Raw genomic sequence first — 27,930 nt, 5'->3', positions numbered from 1 at the left:
GTTCCCGCTTGTGCCAGAGCCAACCTGGCCTGGGTCAGTTTGATCCCAGGGAGAAACGCAGCACATGGGAAGGTCAGAAAGTTCAGTCAAAATCAGCAAAAATAAAATTTAATGGTGGGCCGCAGGTACGGGCAGTCTGTCCTTCCTTGGGAGTGACCGCTGGCCATCTTGAGGGAAAGCGCACCATTCCTTCTTCCTGCAGAGGGGCTCTGGAAAGACCCCTGATGGCTGGCCATCTCGGCTGGGCCGCCGTAGCCCCTGGGAGGGTGCTGCTTCCGAAGAGGGGAGGTGTGCAGAGGGCACGGACCCCCTTCCCCCCAGGGCAACTTTCCACAGGCCACCTGGCTTCCTTCTTGCAGCCGCAGCTGGCGCTGACTCTAGGACAGCGAGGGGGCTTCTTCAGTCCTGCAGCTGCCCTAAGATACCTTTTGGGGAACACAGCCCTCCAGCTCCAGCAGCTCCGGCCAGCCCTCGTATTTGTTGGTGTCTGGGTTGTTCTTTAAGAACTAGAGAGAGAGAGAGAGGAGAAATGTGGACCACGGGGGAGGCTGTTCAAGATTTACACCTGAGTTTTCACTGCGCTTTAAGACCTCCTGCCTTCACTCACTTCACCCTGGTTTCACCCCAAGGGGAGGTGGTGGGGTCGGATAGGACCAGCCCATTTCACAGGTGGGGAAACTGGGGCACAGAGGGACGGCAACATGCCCAAGGTTTTACAGAGGAGGTCAGAGCTCAGTCCTTACCTGTCATGCCCTGGGGAGGAGGGTACCAAGCACTGGGGGCAGGCATGCAGAGTATTAGCTCCTCTGCCAAATTCTCACAGCCTCTCTAGGACACCCCCAAACCACCACCACAATGAAAAGAGCACTTGCTCTATGCCAGGTGCAAAGTGCCTTATGTATTTATTCCTTACAAGAGCCCTAAGAAGGTCCATACCATGACCATTCCATTCTGCAGGTGGGGAACCTGAGGCATAGAGGGCCAAAGTTACCCCAGGGGCAGAACCACTGTGTAATGTTAGTATTAATAATAAATATAGAGAGAATAAAATCAGTTAAGATTGTGTTTAAAGTGCCTACGCTTAGTTTTTGGAGGAAAAAAATGTAAATAGCAAAACCTACCAGTGGAATAACTGTAGCTAACCCTTAGGGATAAAAGAAATTCTAGATGCTGCATCTCTAAAACCCAGAGCCCCATGTATGGGAACAAGGACTTAATGTTTTCCATCACATCGTGGTCCCCAGTGTCCTCCGGGTGATGGGTCTATCTTCCATCCTCCACCCCTCCCCCGTGTTCTTCACCCAGAGGCTATAACCAGAGGGCTCCCTCCTTGTCTCCTCCAGTACAAGCTACTTTGTATAATCATTTTAAAAAAGTAATTTCTAACGACCTGAGTTCATTATCTTAGAAACTCACACATACTAACCAGGCCAGCATCTTCCAGACAAGGCAAAATCCCTTGTAGCCCATCATGGTTCCCCCACCCGGAGTCCGGAGTCTTGACGCTGTCCCTCCCCTGCCTCCCTCAGCCCCTCCCCTGCAGGCTGCTGTGCCTCTGGTCTGACTACTGCCTGGGCCTCCTCCCTGTGCTCAGCCAGGGAGGCTGTGCTGAGAGCATGGGCATGGGAACCTCCGGTGGAGGCTGGCAGCCTGGATGAGAGCTATATCCGCATTAGGTCCAGACAAGCGCGCTAAAACCTCTGCTCTGCTCCGGACCCTCAATGGCAGGGTGGAGGAGAATTGTATCTGCTTCATTGCAGAATTAAAGGCGGCGCTGCAGGTAACCTGCTCAGCCAAGCCTGCACACAGCCAGTGCTGGCTGAATGCTAGTGTTTCTCCAAACGCTCTTCTCTGCTTAAGCCCTCCATGGCTCCCCACTGTGGTCCAGTCTCCTCAGTAGTCCTATGATGTGTCTGAGTCATCGACCCTTAGCTGCCTGCCTTGGGATCTGGGCAGCGCTGAACATTTTCACCACCAGACTGCAGGCTACCTCAGGCCCCGGAAGATCTGGCTAGTTCTCCCACATTTGGGAAGTGCTCTGAGTGGGGATGCACAGATGGGGGACAGGGAGAGAAGGTACAGCATTTCCCTGGAGGCTCCAACCCCTTCATGGACTCCCCTTTCCTCCCCTGAGCACCACTGAGACTCCAGACTCTGCTTGGGTCCTGGGTGGTAGCTGTGGGGCCACAAGTCATGGACCATGCCTGACCCCTCCCGTGGACTCAGGCAGGTTCTCCTGTGTCCTCCTTTTTAAAAAGACAGTATTTACGTATTTGACAGAGACAAGAGAGGGAACACAAGCAGGGGTAGTGGGAGAGGGAGAAGCAGGCTTCCCGCTGAGCAGGGAGCCCATTGCGGGGCTTGATCCCAGGACCCTGGGATCATGACCTGAGCAGAAGGCAGATGCCCAAAGAGTGAGCCACCCAGGTGCTCCCGCTGTCCTCCTCTTGATGTAAATTTATCCTCTCTACAGGAAGCTTAGAAGGGGACAGCTTCCCTGGTCTAAACCTCTCCCTTCTGGTGGGGAGGCCTGAGGCCTGGGGCTGGGGAGTGGAGAGACAGAAGGGGCTGGGCTTAGGTTTCCATTAGGACCAGAAACCAGACGTCCTGCCCTCTGCTCTGCCCATCATGCAGGCTTCATCCCTACATTCCCTTCTCTTTTTCCCATCCCTCACTTCCCTCATCCTTCTTTTCTCCTTTTCCTTCTCCTTTCTGGTACTTATGCATTTATAGAGGACCCAGCTCCTTGCAAAATGGTCAAGTCCACTTTCTGCTAGGGGATTAGCTAGTTGGGCCACCCTGACCTCTGAGGTCCCCACAGTGTCCTCCCCAGCCACCCCAGTCCTTGTCCATCCATCCTTGGCACCTTACCCCCACCTGCCTCACTGGGATGAAGAGGCCACTGGGAACTCACCTGCTCAAAAGGGCTTTTATCCCTGATGTCTTTGGCCCCTAAGAAGACCCAGCTATCTCTGAATCCCAGCTGCTTTGCATAGGAACTGCCCAAGTTGGTGAGGAGCTTCCTGGTCTCATCATTCATTCTGCAAAGGACCAGAAAGGACAGTGAGGTGGAGGGGTGGGAGAAGGGCAGTTTCTCAAGCACTTGGTCTCACCTCTGCCCGCTGGGTGCAGCCGCCACGCTGGGCAGAGCTGCATTCAGGGGGAATAGGGCCGAGTGGCTCTGAGTACGGTTTTGCATCTGTTTACAAATATACATGTTTATCTGGAAAATATGGACCATCACAGAGGAACTAAAAATTACAGTCTCACCCCACTTGACATAATCATTGTAACACTTTCATGTGCATTTCCTTAATGTCTTTTTTCCCCAATGCCCTGGGAGGGGGGTCATACCAAGGCATTTATAATCTGTTTTTTTCCCCTTAATACTAAAGGGTGAGCATTGTTCCACATCCTTAAATTTTTTACTTCATCATTTTTGATGAGGGTCCTCTTCTATGCACATATAATGTCATATCAACATGTGTCATAATTTCTGTAACTACTTGGTCTCTATTGGACACAGCCAGTGCATCCAGTTTTCCAATGCTGAAACTGAGGCTGTGATGGGGAAACACGTCTTTGTGCACTGGTCTGGTTAGTTTCCTAGGAGAAGCTGCCAGAAGACAGAGCCAGAGGAGGAGTGGAGAAAAGACACTTAGGACTTGGAAGCATTTGGGTCACTTCAACCCATAGCTGGCCAGGTGGAGGTTCCCACTTACTTGGTTCCTGGGTCATCATAGGAGGCCGCTAGCACCAGTGAGCCCTCTGGGATTTCTTTAAGGAACTTTACCAGGAGCGTAACATCTGCGGGAGAAAGGAAAGTGGGGTGCTGCTCATTCTCATTCTCTGCTTCTGCCCTGAAGATCCATGAGTGCCAGGGGCAGGTTCACACCGAGCTCCATCTGAAGCTCAGGGCCAGTGGGAGGGGACACCTTGGGTGAAGCTCCCTGTAGCCCTTGTCCAGGGGAGAGCAAAGTGCCTGGAGCAAGGGTACCCTCATTCAGGTGATCAGGGGTGGACTCTGGAATTCGAAAGTTCCACAGGCGATCCTGACGAGCAGCCAGGAGTGAGAGGCATTGTTCTAAAGGCCCTTGGGGACCTGTACCTAAGGAATGGAGCGCAGTCATCGCCCAGGAACTCTGAGCTTTCTGTATACCCCCTACCACCTCCTTCTTTGCTGGTTAAGAACCTAACTTGTCTGTGCTGAATTTAGAGGACAGATAAACCCACTGCTCCACAGACAACTCAGGTCACTGAGACAGAACATCTGTGTCCTTCAGTTCTCCAGCTTAGACCAAGCAGAAAGCCTCCTTTTGCATCTTTAATACCTCCATGCACTTGCAAAATCTCCGCACTTACCAGAGAGCAGGCCTAGGTGCAGCACCTGGTTGGGGGGGGAGGCACTGGCACCCAGCTTCCTTCAAGGACATGGATTTGTTTCCGTTGTGCTTATTTTTATAGTCACCTTTCCTACATTAAAACTGGTAACTTAGGGCAGGATAGATATATAAATATAAATGTAAATATATCTCTTAAGATATATTTAGGTTAAAAGAAGTGAACTGATTCAAAACAAAATACTAGTAATTCAGATAGTACTCTGGATATGGTGTAATTTATGTATGTGTGTGGCTCTTGAACAGGAAGCCCATACTTGAGGAAGTATAGGCAAGACTTGCTTAGTGGGAGAAGTAGGGGCTACATCTGTCACATGAGGATGATTCATAGCCCCACCCACAGCATTTTTGTAAGCAGCGAATGTGATGATGACTCTGGGCATATAGAAAATGCACTATAGTGGAACTGTAATTATCAGCAGGATAGCAACATAATTTTGGGGCCCCAGTGCAAATCAAAATGTGGATCCTTTTGTTAAAAAATTAAGAATTTCAAGGCGGTGAAGGCAGAGCATCAAACCAAACCTAAGTTTGTTCTAAGCAAAGGGCTGCATGGCTGCCCTACTCACAGGCCCATGCCCGTGAAGTTGAGCCAGTTCTTAGTATTCCCCGGGGATCCCTTGGACTTAGGGGAAGAAACAAATTCTGAAAGCAAGGCCAGCTGCCAGCCAGCTCAGTAACACAGAGGCCTGTAGTCCGTGACCACAGTGGCTCTGTTAGTGAAATGGCCCTTGATATCTTGAGACAAAAGAGGGAACTCCGAAAATTTGTTGGAGCCCTTAGTTCTAGATATCAAGATCTGTTATTGTCTGGGATGGACAGTAATGTTTAGGGAAAAAAAAAAAGTGCCTTCTGTTAATTATCCTCTCACTTAAAGAAGTCATTGACTTCTTTTATCTCTTGTGGGAAGGGGCAACTTGTCCTCAAATGCTTCTGTTTTTGGGTCCCCATCAGCCATGGTTACATCCTTATATCCACATTCATAATAGAACAATATAAAATTTAGTTTCTTTTAAATCATTTTTTACCCTTTTTGACAACCTATAGAATGGGAGAAGATATTTCCAAGTGTCTTATCAGATAAAGGGCTAGCATTCAAAATCTATAAAGAACTTATCAAACTCAACACCCAAAGAACACACAATCCAATCAAGAAATGGGCAGAAGATGCAAACACATTTCTGCAAAGAAGACATCCAAATGACCAAGAGACATGAAAAAATGCTCCACATCCCTTGCCATCAGGGAAATACAAATCAAAACTACAGTGAGATACCACTTCACACCAGTCAGAATAGCTAAAATTAACAACTCAGGAACCAACAGGTGTTGGAAAGAACAGGAAAAAGGGGCACCCTCCTACACTGTTGGTGGGAATGCAAGCTGGTGCAGACACTCTAGAAAACAGTATGGAGGTTCCTCAAAAAGTTGAAAATAGAACTACCCTACAACCCAGCAACTGCACTACTGGTATTTACCCCAAAGATACAGATATAGTGAAGGGGCACATGCACCCCAATGTTCATAGCAGCAATGTCCACAGTAGCCAAATTTTGGAAAAAGCCCAGATGTCCATTGATGAATGGATAAAGATGATATGGTGTGTGTGTAAGTGTGTGTGTACATATAATAATGGAATATTACTCAGCCATCAAAAAATGAAATCTTGGGGCACCCAGGTGGCTCAGTGGGTTAAGCCTCTGCCTTCAGCTCAGGTCATGATCTCAGGGTCCTGGGATCGAGTCCCCCATCGGGCTCTCTGCTCAACAGGGAGCCAGCTTCCTCCCTGCTCTCTCAGACTACTTATGATCCCTGTCTGTCAAATAAATAAATAGAATCTTTAAAAAAAGTGAAATCTTGCCATTTGCAATGATGTGAATGGATCTAGAGGGTATTCTTCTAACTGAAATAAGTCAGAGAACGACAACTATCATATGATCTCACTCGTACGTGGAATATAAGAAACAAAACAGAATCATAGGGGAAGGGAGGAAAAAATAAAACAATGAAATCAGAGAGGAAGACAAATTATAAGAGATCTTAACTGTAGGAAGCAAACTGAGTGCTGCTGGAGGGGAGGTGGGTGGGAGGATGGGGGTAACTGGGTGGTGGGCATTAAGGAGGGCCCATGGTGTAATGAGCACTGGGTGTTATATAAGACTGATGAATCACTGAACTCTACCTCTGAAACTAGTAACACACTAGATGTTAATTGAATTTAAATAAAAATAAATTATTTTTTACCCTTTTCATTCTGACAATGACCTTACTTCTGAGTCATGTGGATGGAGGGCGGGGAGGGAGTGGAGGGAGGGGAGGGAGTGGAGAGAGGGGAGGGAGTGGAGGGAGGGGAGGAGGCTGTATGCACCCCAGGCCCCTCCCACTGATTGGTGTCAGTTCCCACCCAATCTCCTTGTTCCGTCTCCTGAAGGGACACTGTGATTTACCTCTATTTTACATATGACAAAACTGAAGTTCACAAGGGGTCACCTGCCCCAGCCTGAAGTCTTTGATTCCAGAGACTGGAGCTTTTCGATAAACCTGGCCCTGAGCCACCCCTGACCCACCATCTCCTCACCCATTTCCAGCTCTGTCCTGCCCATCTAAGCTCTGTCCTCCCCTCCCTCCCCTCCAGCCCCTGCCAGGCCCTGGCCATGCCTCGGTCCGGGTCTGCAGCTTCTGCCATATCGGGCCATGCCTGGAAGAAGCCTGCATGCGCCCTAAGGCAGGCTGTCAGCTAGCACAACCTCGGGCCCTGCAGACCCTACCCATGAGCTGGGACTCAGCAGGGGGCTGACCCTCAGGGGACCCAGGGGACCAGGGGTCAGGGGGCCAGCTGCTGTCTCCATGTGCGGTGCAGCGGATCCCCTTCCCAATATTCCCTGCTGTGACTGCTGGGCACCTGATTCCCATGGCCCACCTTTCAGCCCCTACTTTGTTTGCAAAGCCAAGAGGGCTTCTTGCTTTCTTGCTGCCTGGCTTTGTCCCCTCTGGGGCTCGTGTGTTTAGGTGGGCACAGGAAGGTAGTGAAGCCTGAGCCCAGAGCTGGCCCTGAGCTCCCAGGCCCAGGGGAGGGAGACCGAGCCGAACTGAACTCTGAGAAGGGGGCTGGGCTCAGTTCAGCTGTCCTGATGGAAACCCATCATTGTTGGATCAAGACGCCTGCTGCCTACCAGGGGCCGCCCTGCTGTTGCTTCACTCCTTGTTGAGGGTTTCGGGTCAGAGGGAGGGGGGTGGGCTACCAGCTGGCAGTGGGTGGCCTATTGGGTTTGGGATGGATTCCACGGTGTTTTAGAAGATGTCAGGATTGTTGGGTGAGACTCCTGCCCCCAGCACAGGTTCACCAGGCAGCCTGAGGGGTGAGGAAGGTGCTGGTGGGAACAGCCAGCCCAGGGAGGTCAGAGTCCTGTCCACAGGCTGTGCTAAGGGCCGTGAGGACAGTGGAGTGGTCACCTGTCCAGAGAGCTCAGAAAGCACTCCTGTGCAGACAGAGCAGCAAGATGCAGAGAGCTTGGAGCCTCTAAGTGATCCTTTCTGGGCCTTGGGAGGCCTTGTTCTGTCCTTAGGCCCAAGAGAGACCCCTGTGGCCTTAAAAAAAAAAATACCTTTACCTAGCAGAGCAAACTGGGCTGTGTATCCTTGTCCTTAACACTTGAGTGTACACCTGCTTGGCCTCCAACTGCCAACACCAGCGTTTCTTTGCCTCAAGGTCCTCTCTGACCTCCAGATCTTCTTCCATGCCCTGGGGCAGGCCAGAAATGTGGAAAGTGCCAACAAATTAAGGGAATTAGAGCCCCAGCTCCCTTGCCTCTCTGAGATTTCTCTCAGGCATGTATTTGACACTAGCTCTCGAGTTCCAACTGCCTGCAGCGTTCAGCCTGGTAACACACTGTTCTAGCTGTCTCCCCCCTCTCTTTATCACTTCCTGCTGGCATTTCCTGACATCACCTCCTCCCAAATGAACTATTGCACTTGACTCCTGGTCTTGGGATCTGCACCCAGGAGAGCCCAACTAAGACAGTAGAAAGAAGTTTCAAAGACAGCAGGATGGTCCTCCACCCCTAACATGCTTTCTCTCTGGTCGTCTCCTCGGGAGAAGAGAGCTGAGGAGCTCAGCCCACCCTGGGACCTCAGTGCCAATAGAGGTGCTTACCTCCAGAGTACATGTCAAAACATTTCTGTGTCAGCACCACTCCTGTGGTTCCTGCAGATGAGAGAGCAAAATTGTGATTTCCTGCAATAGATCATCCTGCCTATCGTTTTGCAGAAAATGGCTACTTTTTAGTCTAAGATCTAAAAATGGAATAATAATGGAGTCAAGTCAGCTCCCATAGAAAGCATGCAGGACTGAGTAGGGGCCCAGGAACTTCTGGGCTGATCTGAGAGGTACAAGGACATGATGGTGAAGGATCTCTGGAATCGAATAGTATCCAACCCATTTGGGGCTGTGTTCTGCCTTGCCACTTCCTAATGCACCTCTTAGTATTTGGACATCAACTGCTGCATCTGAACAATGGGTTATGGGATCTATGGGATTTAAACTAGGTAGTAAACATACAAGACAAATTTTAGCTGGAAAACAGTAGTAAAAATAACTGAAATCGTTATCATTAACTCTTCCTAAATAGGACATCTGAATCCTCTGGTTCATGAAGGCAAAGGGTTTTGCAGTGGGCTGAATGTAGTCAAAGCTCAGAGTCCAGTCATCTGAATTGCTTTTGTGTATTTTTCGAAAGGAGTCCTACAGGGAACCAGGTGTTTAGGGGGAGTCGCAGTTCTCAATTTCTGCCACTAGATGGGGGTGTTGCAGAGGGGATGGCAGCTCTACAGTTTGACCACGGGACCCTTCCCCCCAGGCCAGTTTGTGGATCCCTGAAGAGGGTAGGGACAGGGACCTGGGTAGTGGAGGCTCTTCTGCTGGGTCGGTGGAGGGTTTACACTACAGCCCTTCCTGGATTCTCAAAGCCACCACTGTACGGTCCTTGGAAGGGAGTGGTCGATGTACACAGGAGACTGATCATGTTCATTTGTGCATTTTTCTAGAATTAGGGGGATGAGGTATAGAATTTCTGCTCCCTAAAAGACTGAGAACCACCAATCTTAAGCAATCCTTGTTGGCTTATTATATAGATGAGAACCAGAGGCCCTGAGAGTGATCCACTGGACATCTCCACAGCTAGCATGCACTTCCAGAGGTTTTTAGTCTAGGGAAGTTAGTTCAGCTGAGCAATTTGACCTGAGTCATTCAGATCCAGGTTCAAATCTAGATGATTCTATTGGCTGTGTAACCTTGGGCAAGTTGCCCAACCTCTCTGAGCCTTCATTTTCTTACCTGGAACACAGGCATACAACTCCACTGTAGCATGGGGAGGAGGTTGAATGAAACAGCACACAGCAACGGCTCGATAAGCGTCAGCTCTTGGTGCTACTGATGCTTGTTTTTGTCTTTGCACTTAATGACGGGAAGAGCAGGAGGCCCTAGTCTGAGCCTGTCTCATGGGAGACTATTCGAAGGACAATAGGGAGCCCCAGACAGGCTTGGAGCAGGGCGTGCCTTCTGACCTCTTGCTTTGGGGAAGGCTCCATTTTTGCTCTAGGCTTTGACCTTTCTCCAGACTCAGCAGGATTCTTGGCAGAAGGGAGATGGCTCCTGTAGGAGCAACCAATCTAAACCCGGTCACTTCCTTAAGCGTGTTCACATGGTCATGCCGCACACAAGCTTGACCTTCTCCTTTCTGACCGTCTGCTGTGCCCTTTGTTCACCTGCCCTTTGTCCCAGGAAGTGGCTCTTAGATTCAGGGAACCGGCCTTTGCTCTCCGTCTCATCCATGCCTCTCCAAGGGCAGAGAGGAGGGTATTGGCTAGGGCAGAGCACGTGGTCCTTACCCTGTCCCTGTAAACCCACCCCTCCCGAAATGTGTCCCTGTTTCAGGCTTGGCCTGCTGGTGCTCCCTGCGAGAGATGCAGGGTAGTAAGGCTGAGGGCCTTCTCCCACCATCTCCCTGCCTCCAGCCTCCCTACTCCAAGCTGGAAGGAAGTTTCTGGAATGCAGGGTTGGGCCCTCACACCCTGCTCCAAGCCTATCCGAGGCTCCCTGTTGTCCTCTACTTTAAGCCCACACTTCTTAGCAGGATACTTAGCCCCTCACTCTGTCATCCTGCCTGCCCCCTGCCCCAGCTGTACCTGTCATCCCTCCTTTTCTGATGTGTCCAGAGAGACCCCATGTGGCCCCCAACCCCTCTCCCAATTCCTTCCTTCTCTGCTCCCTGTACAGTGCTGCCCCAGCCTTAAAGGAGTCTCCCCTACATTTTTCTGGCCAACCCATACTCTCCGTTAGGCCTCAGCTGACCAGCACTTCCCTCTGGAAGCCTCCCCTGATGACCCCCTTCCCCACCCTGTGTCCCGGTTCTCAGGGCTGTGCTTCCTTCTCCTTCACAGATGCCCACCCCACTGGATTGGTGGTTAACTTCGTGGGTACCCCAGGGAGTGTGAGGCTAGGGCTGGTCCTCCTTGTTCATGGCTGACCCCCCCGACCCAGTGCTCTCTATACAGGGCCTGGCCCACAGTACCTGCTGTCAATACTGTTGAATGACTGAATGAGGTATGTAATCAGTTCATCACCTCACACTGTTAGGGGTTGTCCCCCATGGTTTCACTTGTGTTGGTTTAGGCTGCGTGGCCTTGAGGATGGGGTCATGCTTCACAGGAGAAGCATATCCTCCTGGGATAGCTGCACATGGCAGAAGCCTGGTCAGGACTCTGGTGGGTAGGACCAGGTCTTTCAGACCCCCTGCCCCACAAGCTTCCCCAGGACGGCCCCAGGCATGTGGTAGGAGCTGAGCTGCTGTTGGCTGAATGAATGTTAACTACCTCCCCATACCTCTTGGCCCTCAGTACTAAGAGCATGGTGGGGGCTGTCTGGGGGGTGGATCTGCAGCTCACCGTTCACCAGGGCAAAGTTCAGGCCTCTGCCCACGTTGTTTTTCACAGGACTCATGATCCTGAATAAGAAGAAAAACAAAATACAACTGTTGGTCCCCAGTGTGGAACGAACACTCTGCTTTTGTGACTCTGGAACTCTGAGGGGGCCCACATGGCGCTATGCAGAAGCATTAGGAAACACAGAATAATTTGGGCCATCTGTTTTCTCCTGGAAACGAGCGGTGGGCTGGATTCTCTGAGGAATACTCATGGCATGTTTGGACGAGAACAGTCTGCTTGGAAAAGAGGGAAGGTCCCTGCCTGGGGCTCTGAGGTGTTGGAGGTGGGACCAGCCCACCTCCCCCAGGCAGTGAGGCCTGGTTGCTGGGAAGAAGGCAGAACCCAGAGTGCTGCTGCCATCCTGCAGAGGCTGAGATTTCTGTGTGGAGACCAGCTGTGTTCTTGCCTGCCCAGCATCCACAGCCCGATTTTCTGGTATTTCTCAGGAAAACTATCTTTCTTTACTCTCAGATTAGGTAGTTCTCAGGGCTGACCTCAGTCTTCCAGGACCGGATGAGCAGAATACCCTGTGTCCCTGCCCACAGTAACTGAGCCAGGTATGGTCATGTGACCCAGGCCAACCAGTGAAATTCAGTCTTGTGACTTTTATAGGGATAGTTTGGATGGGAAAGTTCTCTTCCCAGTGGGGTGCCAGCCTGGGTTGCTCTGTCAACCAGCTAGTGGCCTCCCTCCTTCACAGGAACCAACCCATTTTCATGTTGAGAAAACAGTATCTGACAGAAGAGAACAGAGCTAAAGATGGTGTGAGAGGGACCCCTGATGACATGGTTTAAACCCCCTGGATCCAGCTGGTCCTGAAGCCTGTTATCTCTGCATTTTGTATATGGGAATCACTAAGTTCCTTCTTTTGCTCGAATTGGAGTTAGGTTCAAAATCCCTGTTTTTTAAAAAAGATTTCACTTATTAATTTGAGAGAGAGAGAGAAAGAGAAAAAGAGAGGGAAAGAGAGCGAGAGAACAAGTGGGAGGAGGCACAGAGAGAAAAGCAGACTCTCTGCAGAGCAGGGAGCCTGATGTGGTACTTGATCCCAGCAAGGCTGTCGTTCAGAATAGAAGGAGAGATAAACAGCTTTTAGGATAGACAGAAACTAAAAGAATTTGTGACCACTAAACCAGCCCTATAGGAAATACAAAAGAGGATCCTTTAAGCAAAGAAAGAACCCAAAAGTAACACAGACCAGAAAGCAACAGAGACAATATACAGAAACAGTGACTTTACAGGTTATAATACAATGGCACAAAATTCACATCTTACAATAGTTACTCTGAATGTAAATGGGCTAAATGCCCCAATCAAAAGACAAAGGGTATCAGATTAGCTAAAAAAGCATGATCCATTGATATGCTGTCTACAAGAGACTCATTTTAGACCCAAAGACACTTCCAGGTTGAAATTGAGGGGGTGGAGAACTATTTATCATGCTAATGAACCTCAAAAGAAAGCTGGGTTGGCAATCCTTATATCAGACCAATTAGATTTTAAACCAAAGACTATAAAAAGAGATGAGGAAGGACACTATACCATAATTAAAGGGCCTAGCCAACAAGAATTAACAACTGTTAATATTTATGCCCCTAATATGGGGGCAGCCAATTATATGAACCAATTAATAACAAAATTAAAGAAACATTGATAATAATATATTAATAGTAGGGGACTTTAATATCCCTCTCACTGAAATGGACAGATCATCTAAGCAGAAGATCAACAAGGAAACAAGGGCTTTAAATGACACACTGGACCAGATGGACTTCACAGATACATTCAGAACATTCCATCCTAAAGCAACAGAATACACATTCTTCTCTAGTGCACATGGAACATTATCCAGAATAGACCACATCCTGGGTGACAAATCTGGTCTCAACTGGTACCAAAAGATTGGGATTATTCCCTGCATATTTTCAGACCACAATGCTCTGAAGCTAGAACTCAAATCACAAGAGGAAATTTGAAAGGAACACAGATACATGGAGGTTAAAAGAGCATCTTAGCAAAGAATGAATGGGTCAACCAGGAAATTAAAAATTCAAAAAATTCATGGAAAGGAATGAAAATGAAAACACAACTATTCAAAGCTGTTGCGATGCAGCAAAGGTGGTCCTAAGAGGGACGTATATAGCAATACAAACCTTTCTCAAGAAACAAGAAAAGTCTCAAATACACAACCTAACCTTACACTGAAAAGAGCTGGAGAAAGAACAGCAAATAAAGCCTAAACCCAGCAGCAGGAGAGAATCAAGAAAGATTAGAGGAGAAATCAATGAAATAGAAACCAAAAGAACAGTGGAGCCAATCAACAAAATTAGGAGCTGGTTCTCTGAAAGAATTAATAAGATCCATAAACCCCTGGCCAGACTTATCAAAAAGAAAAGAGAAAGGACCCAAATAAATAAAATCATGAATGAAAGAGAAGAGATCACAAACAACACTGAAGAAATACAAACAATTAAAGGACATATTATGAGCAACTATATGCCAGCAAATTAGACAATCTGGAAGAAACAGATGTATTCCTAGAAATGTATAAACTACTGAAACTGAACCAGGAAGAAAAAACCTGAACAGATCCATAACCAGCAAGGAAATTGAAGTAATAATTAAAAATCTCCCAACAGACAAGAGTCCAGGGCTGGAGGTCTTCCCAGGGGAATCCTACCAAACATGTAAAGAACTAATACCTATTCTTCTGAAGCTGTTTCAAAAAACAGAAATGGAAGGAAAACTTCCAAACTCATTCTATGAGGCCAGCATTACCTTGATACCAAAACCAGACAAAGGCCCCACCAAAAGGAAAATTACAGATCAACATCCCTAATGAACATGGATACAAAAATTCTCACAAGATACTAGCCAATAGGATCCAACAGTACTTTAAAAGGATTATTCACTTATGGACATTGGGGAGGGTATGTGCTATGGTGAGTGCTGGGAAGTGTGTAAGCCTGACGATTCATAGACCTGGACCCCTGGGACTAATAATACATTATATGTTAATTTAAAAAAAAGGATTATTCACCATGACAAGGTGGGATTTATTCCTTGCTGCAAGGGTGGTTCAACACCCATAAATCAATCAATGTGATACACCACATGAATATAAGAAAGGACAAGACCCATATGACTCTCTCAATTGATGCAGAAAAAGCAACTGACAAAGTACAGCATCCTTTCTTGATTAAAACTCTTCACAGTATAGGGATAGAGGGAACATAACTAAATATCATAAAAGCCATCTATGAAAAACCCACAGCAAATATCCTTCTCAGTGGGGAAAAACTGAGAGCTTTTCCCCTAAGATCAGGAACACGGCAGGGATGTCACTATCACCACTGCTATTCAACATAGTACTAGAAGTCCTAGCCTCAGCAATCAGACAACAAAAAGAAATAAAAAGCATCCAAATCAGCAAAGAAGTCAAACTCTCACTCTTTGCAGAAGACATGATACTCTATATGGAAAGCCCAAAGGACTCCACCCCAAAATTGCCAGAGCTCATACAGGAATCCAGTAAAGTGGCAGGATATAAAATCAATGCACAGCAATCAGCTGCATTTCTATACACTAAAAATGAGACAGAAGAAAGAAATTAAGGAATTGATCTGAATTATAATTGCACCCAAAATCATAAAATACCTAGGAATAAACCTAATGAAAGAGGAAAAGGATCTGTACTATAAAAACTATAGAACACTCATGAAGGAAATAGAGGAAGACACAAAGAAATGGAAAAACATTCCATACTCATGGGTTGGAACAACAAATATTGTTAAAATGTCTATGCTACCTAGAGCTATCTACACACTTAATGCAATCCCTATCAAAGTACTATCAACATTTTTCACAGAGCTGGAAAAAAATAATCCTAAAATTTTTATGGAACCAGAAAAGACCCCAAATAGCCAAAGGAATGTTGAAAAATAAAACCAAAGTCAGTGGTATCACAGTTCCCAGACTTCAGGCATTATTACAAAGCTGTCATCATCAAGACAGTATGGTACTGGCACAAAAACAGACACATAGATCAATGGAACAGAATAGAGAGCCCAGAAATAGACCCTCAACTCTGTGGTCAACTACTCTTGACAGAGCAGGAAAGAATGTCCAATGGGAAAAAGGCAGTCTCTTCAACAAATGGTGCTGGGAAAACTGAACGGCCACATGCAAAAGAATGAAACTGGACCATTTTCTTACATCGTACACAAAAATAAACTCAAAACGGATAAAACACCTAAATGTGAGACAGGAATCCATCAAAGTCTGAGGGGAGAGCAAAGGCAGCAACCTTTTTGTCGGCCTCAGCAACTTCTTTCTAGACACATCTCCAAAGGCTAGGGAAACAAGAGCAAAATGAACTATTGGGATTTCATCAAAATAAAAAGCTTTTGCACAGCAAGGGAAATAGTTGACAATACCAAAGACAACCTACAGAATGGAAGAAGATATTTGCAGATGTCTTATCAGATAAAGGGCTAGTATCCAAAATCCATAAAGAACTTATCAAACTCAACACCTGAAGAACACATAATCCAATCAAGAAATGGGAAGAAGACATAAAGAGCCGTTTTCCCAAAGAAGACATACAAATGGCCAATAGACACATGAAAAAGCACTTAGCATCACTGGGCATCAGGGAAATACAAATCAATACCATAATGAAGTACCACCTCACACCGGTCAGAAAGGCAAAAATTAACAACTCCAGAAACAACAGGTGTTGACGAGGATGTGGAGAAAGGGGAACCCTCTTATACTGTTGGCAGGAATGAAAGCTGGGATAGCCATTCTGGAAAAACAGCATGAAGTTTCCTCAAAAAGTTAAGAATAGAGCTACACTATGACCCAGCAACTTCATTACTAGGTATTTATCCAAAGGATACAAACAGTGATTTGAAGGGACACGAATGTTTACAGCAGCAATGTCCACAATAGCCAAACTATGGAAAGAGCCCAGATGTCCATTGACAGATGAATGGATAAAGATGTGGTATATACATACAATGGAATATTACTCAGCCATTAAAAAGAATGAAATCTTGCCATTTGCGATGATGTGGATGGAACTAGAGGGTATTATGCTAAGTGAAATAAGTCAAAGACAAATACCGTATGATTTCACTCATATGTGGAATTTAAGAAAACAGATGAACATGGAGAAGGGAAGGAAAAATAAAATAAGATGAAAATAGAGAGGGAGGCAAGCCATAAGAGACTCTTAATCATAGGAAACCAACTGAGGGTTGCTGGAGGGGAGTTGGGTGGGAGGACGGGGTAACTGGGTGATGGCATGAAGGAGGGCACTTGGTGTAATGAGCACTGGGTGTTCCATGCTACTGATGAATCACTAAATTCTACCTAAAAAACTAATAATACAGTATATGTCAAATTAAATTAAATTTAAATAAAGAAAAATAAATACATAAATACATACACCACCAGTCCCTGGCCCCTTTGGTAGGATAAACTTAGTGCCCCAGAGCCTTTACCATCTAGTTTGGATAATGGGTACATAGTCTTTGTCCTGCACCTGGATGAAAGCCCCCGTACCTGCTGCATCTGAACTTTGAGGCCTGGATCTTGATTCTGAGCTCTCCCAGAGGCATTCCCCTTTAGAGGAAGCCCAGGACCTTGGCTGTCAGGTAGATAAGCTCAAGAGTTCAAATCCAGACTCTGCCACCGGTCAGCTGGGTAATGGCGTCTGAGCCTCCATTTCCTCATCTTTGCAAAGCGGGTAATTGCAACCCCGGGAGGGTTGGGGGATTGAATGAGAGGAAGCCGGAAAGCATTTAGCAAGGTGCTGGCGGATGGGGAAACTGTCCGGATTAGTGTGATCCGTGACTCATCCACCCCGAGGAAAAGGAAGCCAGTGGAAGGTGTGGGCCCGTCTCAACGCCCGCCCCTTGCAGCCTTCGAATTGGCGAATGAACCCGTGAAAAGAAAGGGAACGCAAGAAACTTACACGAGGTTTTCGAAGCACATGGAGGGACCCACGACGTTAGCGGCTCCGCTGCTGATTTTAAAGGCAAAGAAGTTGTCCGGGCAGGGCTTGCTGAGGCCGCACTTGGTCCTCACGACCTCTGTGGAGGGAACAGACCAACCTTGGTGGTCGCAGCGTGGCAAGGGGCTCGGAAGGAGGCAGGGGAGCGGCCGGGGAGCAGGCTCCGGACCCCAGCGAGAGGCCCCCTCCCCAAGGCACCTTTGCCGACTGCCTGAGGCTGGGGTGGCGGGGGGAGTGGGGGGTGGATTTGCCCCTTTACGCATGCGCAGGGCGCCTCCAGCCCTCCCCACCGAAGACGCAGGACACCTGTGTGTCTGACCATCCTCGAGTTTATTTTCAGGGTTTCCAGGACAGCTCTAGCTCCAGCTCAGCGCCTGGCTCTGATTCAGACCCGTGTCCTCTCCCGGTGGCCCTCCCACGGCCAGCCCCGGAGACCGGAGAGAGGCGGGAGATGTATCTGGGACCCCCAAACACAACGGACTCTTTGTGAGCGGGGATCTCCGTCACCTGTGTTTTCAGCCCGGCAGGCTCTCATTTATATTAATGCCTGCTGTTGCTTTTTTTGTTTTGTTTTGTTTTTTTTTTTAAACACCACCTGACAGTTTGGAAAGTACCATTAGGGAGGCTGGGTAAACGCGGAATTAGAGAAAGTTCACCTGCAAAGGGAAAGCCATGATCGGGCAGCGTGTGTCCTCCAGCCCCTGCCCCGCGCCCTGCTGAGCTATGGCAGAACGGGCTTGGAGTGAACCCCCAGGCTTCCTGAGACAAGCTGGCAGCCGCCGGGGGCTTGCTGTGTGCTAAGCACTGTGGCAAGCACTTTACATTTATTATCTTGTTAAATCGTGCCGGGAACTCCTGTGCCTGGCACACAGTAGGCACTCAATAAGCATTCACTGAATGATCGCATAGGTGGTTGGGCAGGGCTGGGCTCCAGGCTGGGAGAAAGGATGCCATCACGGTGCTGAGGATCTTGCCAGCCTCTAGGGAGCCTTTCTGTGCCTCAGAGAAAAGTGCCCCTCTGGGGGGGACACAACCCAATGTGCCAAGCCCATGGCACCTCAGAGTAGGAAAAGGTGCTCCTTCCTAGGAGGGAGGCCTGCTCATGCCCCGGTACTCCAGCCAAGCGGGCGGCCCTGGAGGCCTGAGTGGAATGCCTATGGTAGGCTCTCTGCCTCTTGCTCCGAGATTCAATACACCCACCTGATGGGTATAACCAGAGCTCAAACCAGAACACTGTCACCAGAATGAGCGCCAGGTGCCGAGACTCCCACAAGGGGCTGTTAAGGGCAGAGTGGGTGTCAGGCCGGTGGCTCCAGTCAAAGAGCTGGAGACGTGGGGACCTGACTCCCCTTCCCCACCTTCTGAAGAGGGCCCTTCTCAGGAGGCCTAGCACCTGCCAAAAGGTGGGGATGAAGGCTGAGGATGAGGCTGGGGAGGGGTCCTACTCTCCTGTGAGCCTTGGGCCCTCACCTTTGGTGCCCTGTCCCCTCATGGAAAGGCCAGGTAACTCCTGAGACCAGACATTCTCACCGATGCTGGAGGGATTGTTCCAGGCCCTGGACCCCACTGTAGAGTTTGCCCAGAGCCTAATCAACTGCAGCTAAGTCTGATAAACCTGATGTCAACAGGCTGGCTTAAGCAGGCTTTTCCAGAATTGATTTTCTGACCACCCAGCCTTCACGGTCCAGCTACTGGCTGAAGGGGATGACGTCCAGGGGGCTCAGCCACTGGGAGGCAGGGATTTGCTTTCTGGATTTGGGCTGGGGGGCTTCTCCCACCAGCTGCCTCAAACCCTGAGACTCCAAGCCCTCTGGGAACCCCTAGTGCTGTTGCTGAGGGTGTGAAGCAGAGCACTGGGGTGGGGGGCAGTCAGGAAATGTGGGCTGCTTTTGAATAATCTTCAGTGTCACTTGCCAGAAATCTCTCCCTTTACCTTTGCCAGCTATAAAATGAAGGAGTTGGTTTAGATCAGGGCTGTCGGATAGCTCTTCTCAGAACTGTCCGTGGAGCTGCTATTAGGGGCTTAATGATAAAGCGGTAGAGACTGCCTGCGGGCCCGCAGGGCCAGGGCTGGATTGACTGGCAATGTCGACCAGGAGAGCCGGCGGGGGGGAGGCAGTTTGTGTGCCCAGATCTGTCATACTCCAGCAGATGATGCCTGAGTGTGTGTTTGTACTGAGCTGCTGTGCTGCTCTGTGTCTACTCCAGAATAGGACTCAGAAGGCTCAGGTCAATGGAGTTGCAGGTGTGGGTGAATGGTTGGTGTTTATCCATATGGTCTTTGCTCTCTGTAACCCCACAGTGCAGAGGGGCCCCCATGCCCTTCTCAGTCAAAATTCTGTTCCTGGAACTACGACCCTCTTCTGTCACTACTATGTTAGGGTGGGAGAAGGGGGGCTTGGAGATGTTGCCTCCTGAAAGGAGCGTTGAGAGGGTGGGCTCTGGGCTAGCCTGGAGTTGAACTCCTGCTCCACTATGTACATCTGTGTTGCCTTGGCCAAGAGATTCCACTTCTCTGAGCTTCAGTGTGCCCACCTATAAAATGGGTACAATTAGAGCTCCTACCCGAGGTGGTGAGGATTGCATGGGTTGCCTGGAACGCTCTGAACACAGAACATAGTCGGCCCTCCATCACTGTACTATCATCATCATCATCATCATCATCATCATTATAACTGTCCCTCCCTTCCCCCCTCTCCACACTTTGGGGGCTGGGGTCTTTTGCTGAAGCCCTGGTTGGACGGCTGCAGTATCCAACATTGGAGGCCTCAGCATTCCCACTTTCCAGTGCCTGACTCTCCAGCCGTGGTCTCTCTTGCAGCCCCCCACATTACTGCCTCTAGGCCTTTGCCATTCCCTCCCTAATGCCTTCTCTGATCTCATCCTGTTGGAAGGGGGTAACCCTCCCAGAGGCCAGAATACTCTGCCCCATCTCTCTTGGCACAGTGGGCACTTCTACCCTAAAAGACAATCAGCACCCCCTTCTATATGCTTCTGGGGGCACCTGGAGTGCCCCATATGGCCCCTGGTACTCTGGAACAGGAACTGTGACCCAAGCCTGTGGTCACTGCACGATGATAATAAGCACAGCACCCATCTTCAGAGCTCTGGCTCAGTGGGGGTCAGAGAGGGGAGGTGGCTGTGCAGGGCCAGGGGCTGTGACTAGGGAGGCAATCCAGACTGCAGGGTGGGGTTGCTAGGGAAGGTAGAGCTGAGCCATCTCCATCAGTCTGAATGGCTGAGAGGAGGCCACTACTGCTACAGGACTTGAGGGCTTCAGAAGGCACCATGGGTCCATGGGAGGAGAGAGCCGGGCAGATTCTGGACACCAAGATGTTTCTAGGGCCTGCAGGGCTGGGAAGAGCAGCCCTGGAAAATCTCACTCTAAGGCAAAGGCAGGGCTGGGGTGATACTCACCAACTTTCTTGGAGTCCAAATCTGCTGGAGAGAAGACACAATCTGGTTAGCGAGAAAGTGCTTTGGGCGCCCCCTGCTGGAGGCTGGAGAGTGGCATTGGCCTGGCCAAGCGTTCTCCCGTGGGGGATGTTGAGGTGAACTCTAGAAGTCCCACCCTGTCAGGGAGCCCTCCCTCACCGACCGCTGCCACCCCTTCACTCACACACACACACACACACACACACACAGCACTTCCTACTCTAACAGAGCATGTTATTAAATGCATAAAATAAAATAGATTAGAACGGAAACCAACTATACATCAATATAATAAAATATTAAAACATAAATTTGTGCTACAGTAATCTATGTGCTTCTATATTAGTGCATTAAATAATAAGGTGGGGGGGGTGTATGCAGCCAGGCTAGGAACCTCTGAAGAAAATGAATATTACCCCTTTCAGTGGCCGAACATTCATGGTTTTCAATGGCACTTTCCCACTGGTTACCTGTCCTGTCACCGTAAGTATTTCTCGAGACCCTGGATCATCACTTTTGTTTTTGCATATTCTGTAATTAAGTCTGTTTGTCTTTCTGACTCAGACCATGAGCGGGGGCCACATGTTTCCCATTTTGGGGTCCCTGGGACATAACACAGAATAGTCACTCCATGTTCGTTGGAGGTGTTGATTCATCAGACTTCAGTTCTGGGGTGTACTTTCAAACCCTGTCCTCTTTCTCACTTCAGGCTGGGGCTCTCTCCTCTAGAGGACAGCCCTGAGCTCCACTTCTGCTCAGAGCCTCCTACATTGACCTGGGCCCATCTCTTCCCAGGCTGTCTGCACAGCCAAGTCCATCTCTGTAAAAGCACTGCCCTGGGGCCGGGGACATGGTGGCCTGCATGGGTCTATACAATTCATCCTGATGTGGGTGTGAGCCATGCCTGACCAGAAGTGGACGAGGTGTGGGATCTCAGAGACTCCTCTGTGGGGTGACTGGCTTCTCGCTGCTGTGAAGCTGTGAGCTAGCCTGTGTTGCTAGTGGTTATTGACTATGTCAGTGGAGGTCATTCCCTAAATCCAAGGAGGATAAATGCAGAGGCATAAATCCCTTTCCTTTCCTTCCTTCCTTTGAAAGGATTTGGACCTGGGAGACTTGGGCTCCCATTCCTGCTGACCTCTATAGGGGAAATTTGGGCAAATTTCTTTGTCTCCCTGAAGCTCCCTGAGCTTTTCTTTTCTTAGACTACACATAAAACCACACTGTGAGGTTGTGTATGAGTCCACTCCACAACCACACCATGGATCACCTCATGGGGCCATTTGTGTAGATTATATGAGATTATGCATGTAAGCAACTGGTATCCATTACTCATCCATCATCCACCCAGACATCATTCATTCACCCATCCATCATCCACTCATCCATCCATCTACCCATCCATCCAGCCAGCCACCCATCTGCCCTCCAACCATCCATCCACCCATCTATCCACCCATCCATTACCCACCTACCCCCATCCATCCATCTATACATCTGTCCACCCATTCATAATCTATCCATCCATCCATCCCTCCACCCACCATCTACCAATCCACCCATTCATCAACCATCTATCCATCATCCATCATCCATCTACACATCCATCCACTATCCATCCATCCACCTGTCCATTCATCCACCTGCATATCCATCCATTCACCCATCCTTCCATCCACCTTCCATCAGTCCACCCATTCATCATTCATCCATCCATCTGTTCATTTTTCTTTCATTCATCAAATGTTTACTGACCACCTGCCCTGCACTGAGTGCTAGAGAAATGGATGTACACAGCATAAAATCCTTGCCTTCAAGAAGGTTACATTCTAGGGGATGGTGATTGAAAACAACCAAGTAGACAAATAAATAAACACCCTAATAATGGATGATGGTGAAGCTCTCAAGGAAATAGGCTGACATAGGGGCTAAAGTAGAGGGAGGTGTCATGGCTGCAGCTGGGGTTGTTGGGGAAGGCCTCTCTGAGGAGGTCGTATTTGAGCAGAGACCTGAAGTTGGAGAAGAGGGACATCTGTGTGAAGAGTGTTTCAGGAAGAGGTAAGAGCAGCTGTGGTTGGATGTCACTCAATGCTCAGTTTTGTGTCTCTTGGCTTCCTTCTTTCCCTCCTCCCTTCCTTCCTTCTTTTCTTCCTCCCTCTGTCCATTTTTCTTGGAATCACATTTCCAAAATGGCCCTTGATGCAGGCACATGTTTTGGCCAGGGTCTTGGAACACTTCTCTGTTTCCCCATGGGCTCCAGCCTTCCTGGCAGCCTCCACTTCCACAAAGGCTGGAGTCCCAAAGGCAGCCCAAACTCCGCCATGTCTGGCTCTCTCCTAGGTCACCCACAGATGGAGGGAGGACTATCCTTGGCTCCGTCCTAGTCCATAGTCCCTGCCCCAGCAGTGAGTCCCACTCACCCAGCCAGCGGGGCAGATGGATAGTTTTCGTGTTTAAGCTGATGTAGCTGTGCAAAAAGATCCATGTGGTGACCAGGACAAAGATGAGGGCCAGGAGTCGGAGCACACCTGCAGAGCAAGGAGATCCTGCCGTGAATGGATAGATTATGAATGGGTGGACAGATATATAGATGGATGGATGGGGGTAGGTGGGTAATGGATGGGTGGATGAATCACAAGGCCACATAGCAAGGCTCCTTGTGAGTCCTTACTGAATCCCCACAGCGAGACCATGTCACGAGACCTCACCAGGAGACCCCATATTGTAGCCCCAGACTGAGGCCCACACCTTGGACCAGGTCAGGGGACCGCGTGGTGGGACCATGTGCGAGTCCATGCAGTGATCAAATGGTGAGACCGTGCTGCAAGGTGACGTGGGCACATTTCCCCAAGTGGATCTACTGGGAGAAAAAGTTAGAAATGAACCTTCCTGGGCTCCACGTAGCCACCCAGAGACAGACTCTTGATGGGTGAGGCCTGGGAATCTGCACTCTTATCCAGCACCCCGAGGTGAGGCCTGAGTGTGTGGCAGCAAAGCAGGAGGCAGGTTCTGCAGCAGACAGCCCGAGCAGGGAGCCCCGCCACAGGAGTCAGGAAGGCCGTGGCTAGTGCTCTGGACAGCCGGTGCCACTGTGTGACCTCGGGCCGAAGCTCAGCCTCTCTGGCCAGGAGTGCCTCAGTCATACGGTGGACATGGTTCAACAGCCTCCCACAGCTCTCTGGGAGCGATGTGATAGTTGTCTCTAGTAGGCAGCCTCCAAGGTGGCTTGGGGCTAGGGCTGGTCCCTCACATTTCCCATCACTCCTCCTGAAAGCTGCCACAAATAACCACACAATGCTATCTATAGGAACATACACTGGCCTTGCTGACATGGCTTCCCTGGCCTCACAGCCTGACTGCTTCTGCACCAGTGGGGAGCAAACCCCCACCCAGGATAGACCCCCAGAGCTCCTGGTTTCACTCCCTTCCCCCACTCTCCCATGAGGGCCAGAGGCAGGTACCACTACACCTCCTAGCTCAGGGACTCTGGTGGCACCACCGTCATCAAGCCACACTCTCTACTTCTGTCCCTGACCTCCGTGTGGCCCTGAATTCAGCTCTGAGGTATTGTGTTGGCCTCTGGCTACTAGGGGTGGAGGAGAAGGCCCCTGGATCCTGTGGAGCATGGCTCAGGGCTGTGGGGGGTCCCTCATCTTCTGGGCCCCAGTGTGGCTGGAGGCACCCAGAATTCTCCTTGGGCATCAGCTCACATGATACAGCCTTTTGTTGGAGGCAGCGGGTCAACAGCTTTCACGTACATTATCTCAGTTTATCCTCACCGTAAATGTACGTGTTGGATGCTGCTGACATTCCCATTTTGCAGATGAGGAAACAGGCTCAGGGAGGTGGTCATTTGGCTCAGATGTGGCGTTTGAACCCAGGGAAGTGCATTGACTCTAAAACTTGTGCTCTGAACTTCCTCACAGCTATTTGGGAATATAAATGAATTGTGTCCATTTCTTCCTTGGTGCCTCAGTATCCCTATCTGTACAGAGGGTACAGCATGAGAACATGGATGAGAAGGCAAAGGTTGATCCTTGTGCCCAGCCCCATGTTATGAAGATTCTAGAACAGCCCTCCTTGAGCCCTCACTTCCTTCCAGGATTAGGTTATCTCCAAAATAGGGACAGTCCCTGTGATCCCAGCCTGGTGGGGCCATGATGGCAAAGCTTCTCTGGCTCTTCAGCCTACGGGCAGCAAGTTGCCTTTTCCCCTTTCCTCCTAGAGTTAGTCTGGTCTGAACATTTGAGAGCGTGGGATGCCAACCAACCTCTGAGTCCAGGGACTGGCTGCATTCCTGATAGAAAAAAATGATTCCTAAACTAGCATCAGACCTTGAGACTTTGAATCCTTAGAACATGGCCCCTACCTGATCTTCTCATCTTGTCCAGGTGAGGAGCAGCTTGGGGTCAGCGTTAGCCTGTGAAGAGAAGGAAATCAAATTGGAAACTGGCACCTTGGGTCTGAAAACAAATAAGATAGATGATTAGGGATGAGTATCTCTGACTGAGGAGATCACCGACCTTTCGGTTTGGTTCCTCAACATCTGTCTTCTGTTCACTCTCTGCCTCCACCTCTCCTTCACTTTTGCCCCTAGAATTTTATATTCTATTCAACACGTCTTTCTTGAGTGCAGAGATTGGCAGGTAGAGGAAGTTGTAGTCTTCCAGCCACTGTCTCTTGGAAGATTGATTTATTCATCTATTCATCCATCCATCCATCCATCCATCCTTCCACCCTTCCATCTGTCGATCCTTCCACCCTCCATCTGTCCATCCTTCCATCCTCCATCTGTCCATCTTTCCATCCGTCCATCCTTCCATCTGTTCATCCATCCGTCCATCCTTCCATCCTTCTGTCCTTCCATCCGTCCATCCTTCCACCCTCCATCTGTCCATCCTTCCATCCTCCATCTGTCCATCTTTCCATCCGTCCATCCTTCCATCTGTTCATCCATCCGTCCATCCTTCCATCCTTCTGTCCTTCCATCTGTCCCTCCTTCCACCCTCCATCCGTCCATCCTTCCACCCTCCATCTGTCCATCCTTCCATCCTCCATCTGTCCATCTTTCCATCCATCCATCCTTCCATCTGTCCCTCCTTCCACCCTCCATCTGTCCCTCCTTCCACCCTCCATCTGTCCCTCCTTCCACCCTCCATCTGTCCCTCCTTCCACCCTCCATCTGTCCATCTTTCCATCCGTCCATCCTTCCATCTGTTCATCCATCCATCCATCCATCCTTCCATCCTTCTGTCCTTCCATCCATCCATCCTTCCGTCCCTCCAGCCAGCTGAGAGACATTGAGCTAGCTGGCTCCAGCAAAACCATCAGGAAAGAGCAGCTCGAGTGATTTCTGCCAAAGTGCCAAGGGGAAGAGTAACGAGAAGGCTCACATTATGGGTGAGTTTGCGCAGGTGCTATATACGCAGTTATCTCCTTTCGTCCTCTCACACCCCCATTTTAAGGGTAGTAAAGCCAAGACTCATCGTGGTTAAGCCCAGGGTTATTCAGCTTGTGAGGGTCACAGCCAGAATTTGGAGCAGGTCTCCACTGCCCAATCCCCACAGGGTCCCACTGCCAGGGCCCTTTGTCCCAGAGGAGAGTTGAAACTGGAGTTCCCTGCCTTCTTGAGCCCCAGGCCCCAGCTTTCACCTGTGTCACCCCCCAGGTGCTGGGCAGTTCCCAGTGATTCAGCAGCTGTGAAGACGCCCAGGGGGTCTCTAGAAACCTAGGGGAGGGGAGGGCAGGGCTGGTGGTAACTGTTCTACGTCTCTGAACCCCCACAGCCAGCTGGAGTGGCTCTGACTGCAAGGAATTGCTCCCACGATTCTTCCTGCCCCTCCCCACTCCAGAATCTTCTTTATCCTAAGAATCCATCTCAATAAACTTGGTCTCCTAAGCCCTACCGCCAAGGGCCCAGAAAAGAGACAGGAGGCCATTCAAGCAGTTCCCTGGGTCACTCCCTGATATTTAAACAAAAGCAAGGGCAAATCTACATTTCCTTTTGATAAGTATGAAAATGTTCCCACCCACTCAGACCTGCCGTCTAGGTCCTTCCGGGTGAGAAAGGTGAGCCCGTGCCTGACTCCGCCCACAGAGGTTTTATAGAACTTTAACTTCCTGAAATTCAAATGATCACCCCACCCCCTCCACCTTTTTTTCGATGCAAGAGTATATTATGCTTCTGAGTATTCCTGGAATCTGACCTACAGTCTGGGAGCCCAGGCCCCCAGATGATGCTGAAGGACGTTCCATGGGATCCGCATGGGATCCGTGTGGGGACCCAGGAGAGCTGGGGGCCAGACAGGATGGAAGGATGGGAACAGGGTCAGGTGGTTGGGGATGCACAGGTGACGAGATACACGAGATACACGTTGATACGAGTTACAACGAGATACACGTTGATATTCACAGAGAGCAGGCGGGAGATGGAACTCGGAGAGACAAAGGACAAGGGGCTGAGGGGACACAAAGAGAAAGAACAAGACAGGGCAGAGGAGGAAAACATGTAAAGGAGCAGAGGGAAGAGCAAATACTCAGGACATGCATTTACCCAGACTCAGAAGGAGAAAAAGTGCCACTCAGAGAGAGACAAGAGAGATGGGACAGAGATAGAGGCTGAGACACATACCTGGGCGGGGGGCTAGCTTCTCGCCGTCCTGCCCATGCCAAGCAGGGATTCTGGCTTCAGAGCTTGGGGGTGGGAAGGGTGGTGAGTCTGATGTCCCTCCTGGCTGAGTCCCCGACTGTCCCCTCAGCACCTGCAGGGCTCTCCAGTCTCCTGAGCTCCCCGCCTGCTCACCTGGCCAGCTCACCTGGCCAGCTCACCCTGCCAGCACATGGGTGCTCAGGAGGCTCTAGCTCCAGAGTCCTGGGCTCTGGGACCAGGTCTGCTGGGGGTGGGGAGGGAGGGAGAAAGGCACTTGGGACCGGTACGTGGGGGTGGGGCAAGAATTCCCTCCGTAACCACCCAAACCCAAAAGTTTCTTTCTTACTTGTTCCTGTGAGAACGTCTGTCACAACCTGTTATTCAGGTTACGGAGCTGTGGGGCAAAGGCATGGGGAGAAAGGTCTGACTGTCCTTGCACACATATG

At 49.6% G+C, this 27,930-nt stretch overlaps 1 protein-coding gene across 1 annotated transcript; it reads right to left on the bottom strand.

The window, feature by feature from the left end:
- Positions 1 to 83: 83 nt before the first annotated feature.
- Positions 84 to 27,846, bottom strand: FAM3D (FAM3 metabolism regulating signaling molecule D). The gene is made up of 10 exons (XM_080819374.1): positions 27,467 to 27,846; positions 25,205 to 25,255; positions 23,256 to 23,363; positions 20,818 to 20,838; positions 17,362 to 17,479; positions 11,343 to 11,401; positions 8,554 to 8,604; positions 3,723 to 3,807; positions 2,915 to 3,041; positions 84 to 506 (listed from the first exon to the last, which is right to left on the bottom strand). Exons 2-10 carry the CDS (start codon positions 25,215 to 25,217, stop codon positions 417 to 419), a joined length of 672 nt encoding a protein of 223 aa, XP_080675500.1. The 5' UTR covers positions 25,218 to 25,255; positions 27,467 to 27,846; the 3' UTR covers positions 84 to 416.
- Between the last annotated feature and the right edge of the window lie 84 nt (positions 27,847 to 27,930).

Source organism: Martes martes, assembly GCF_963455335.1.
Source record: "Martes martes genome assembly, chromosome: 1".
NCBI classification, from domain to species: Eukaryota; Metazoa; Chordata; class Mammalia; order Carnivora; family Mustelidae; genus Martes; species Martes martes.
This window is presented reverse-complemented; position numbering and strand designations above follow the sequence as displayed.

Excerpts from the sequence above, each read along its gene's own strand:
- FAM3D (XM_080819374.1), bottom strand. Across the intron at positions 11,402-17,361 it reads ATGTGCTTCGAAAACCTCGT|GATCATGAGTCCTGTGAAAA; the intron begins GTAAGTTTCTTG and ends CTTCTTATTCAG. Across the intron at positions 8,605-11,342 it reads GAACTTTGCCCTGGTGAACG|GAACCACAGGAGTGGTGCTG; the intron begins GTGAGCTGCAGA and ends TCTCATCTGCAG.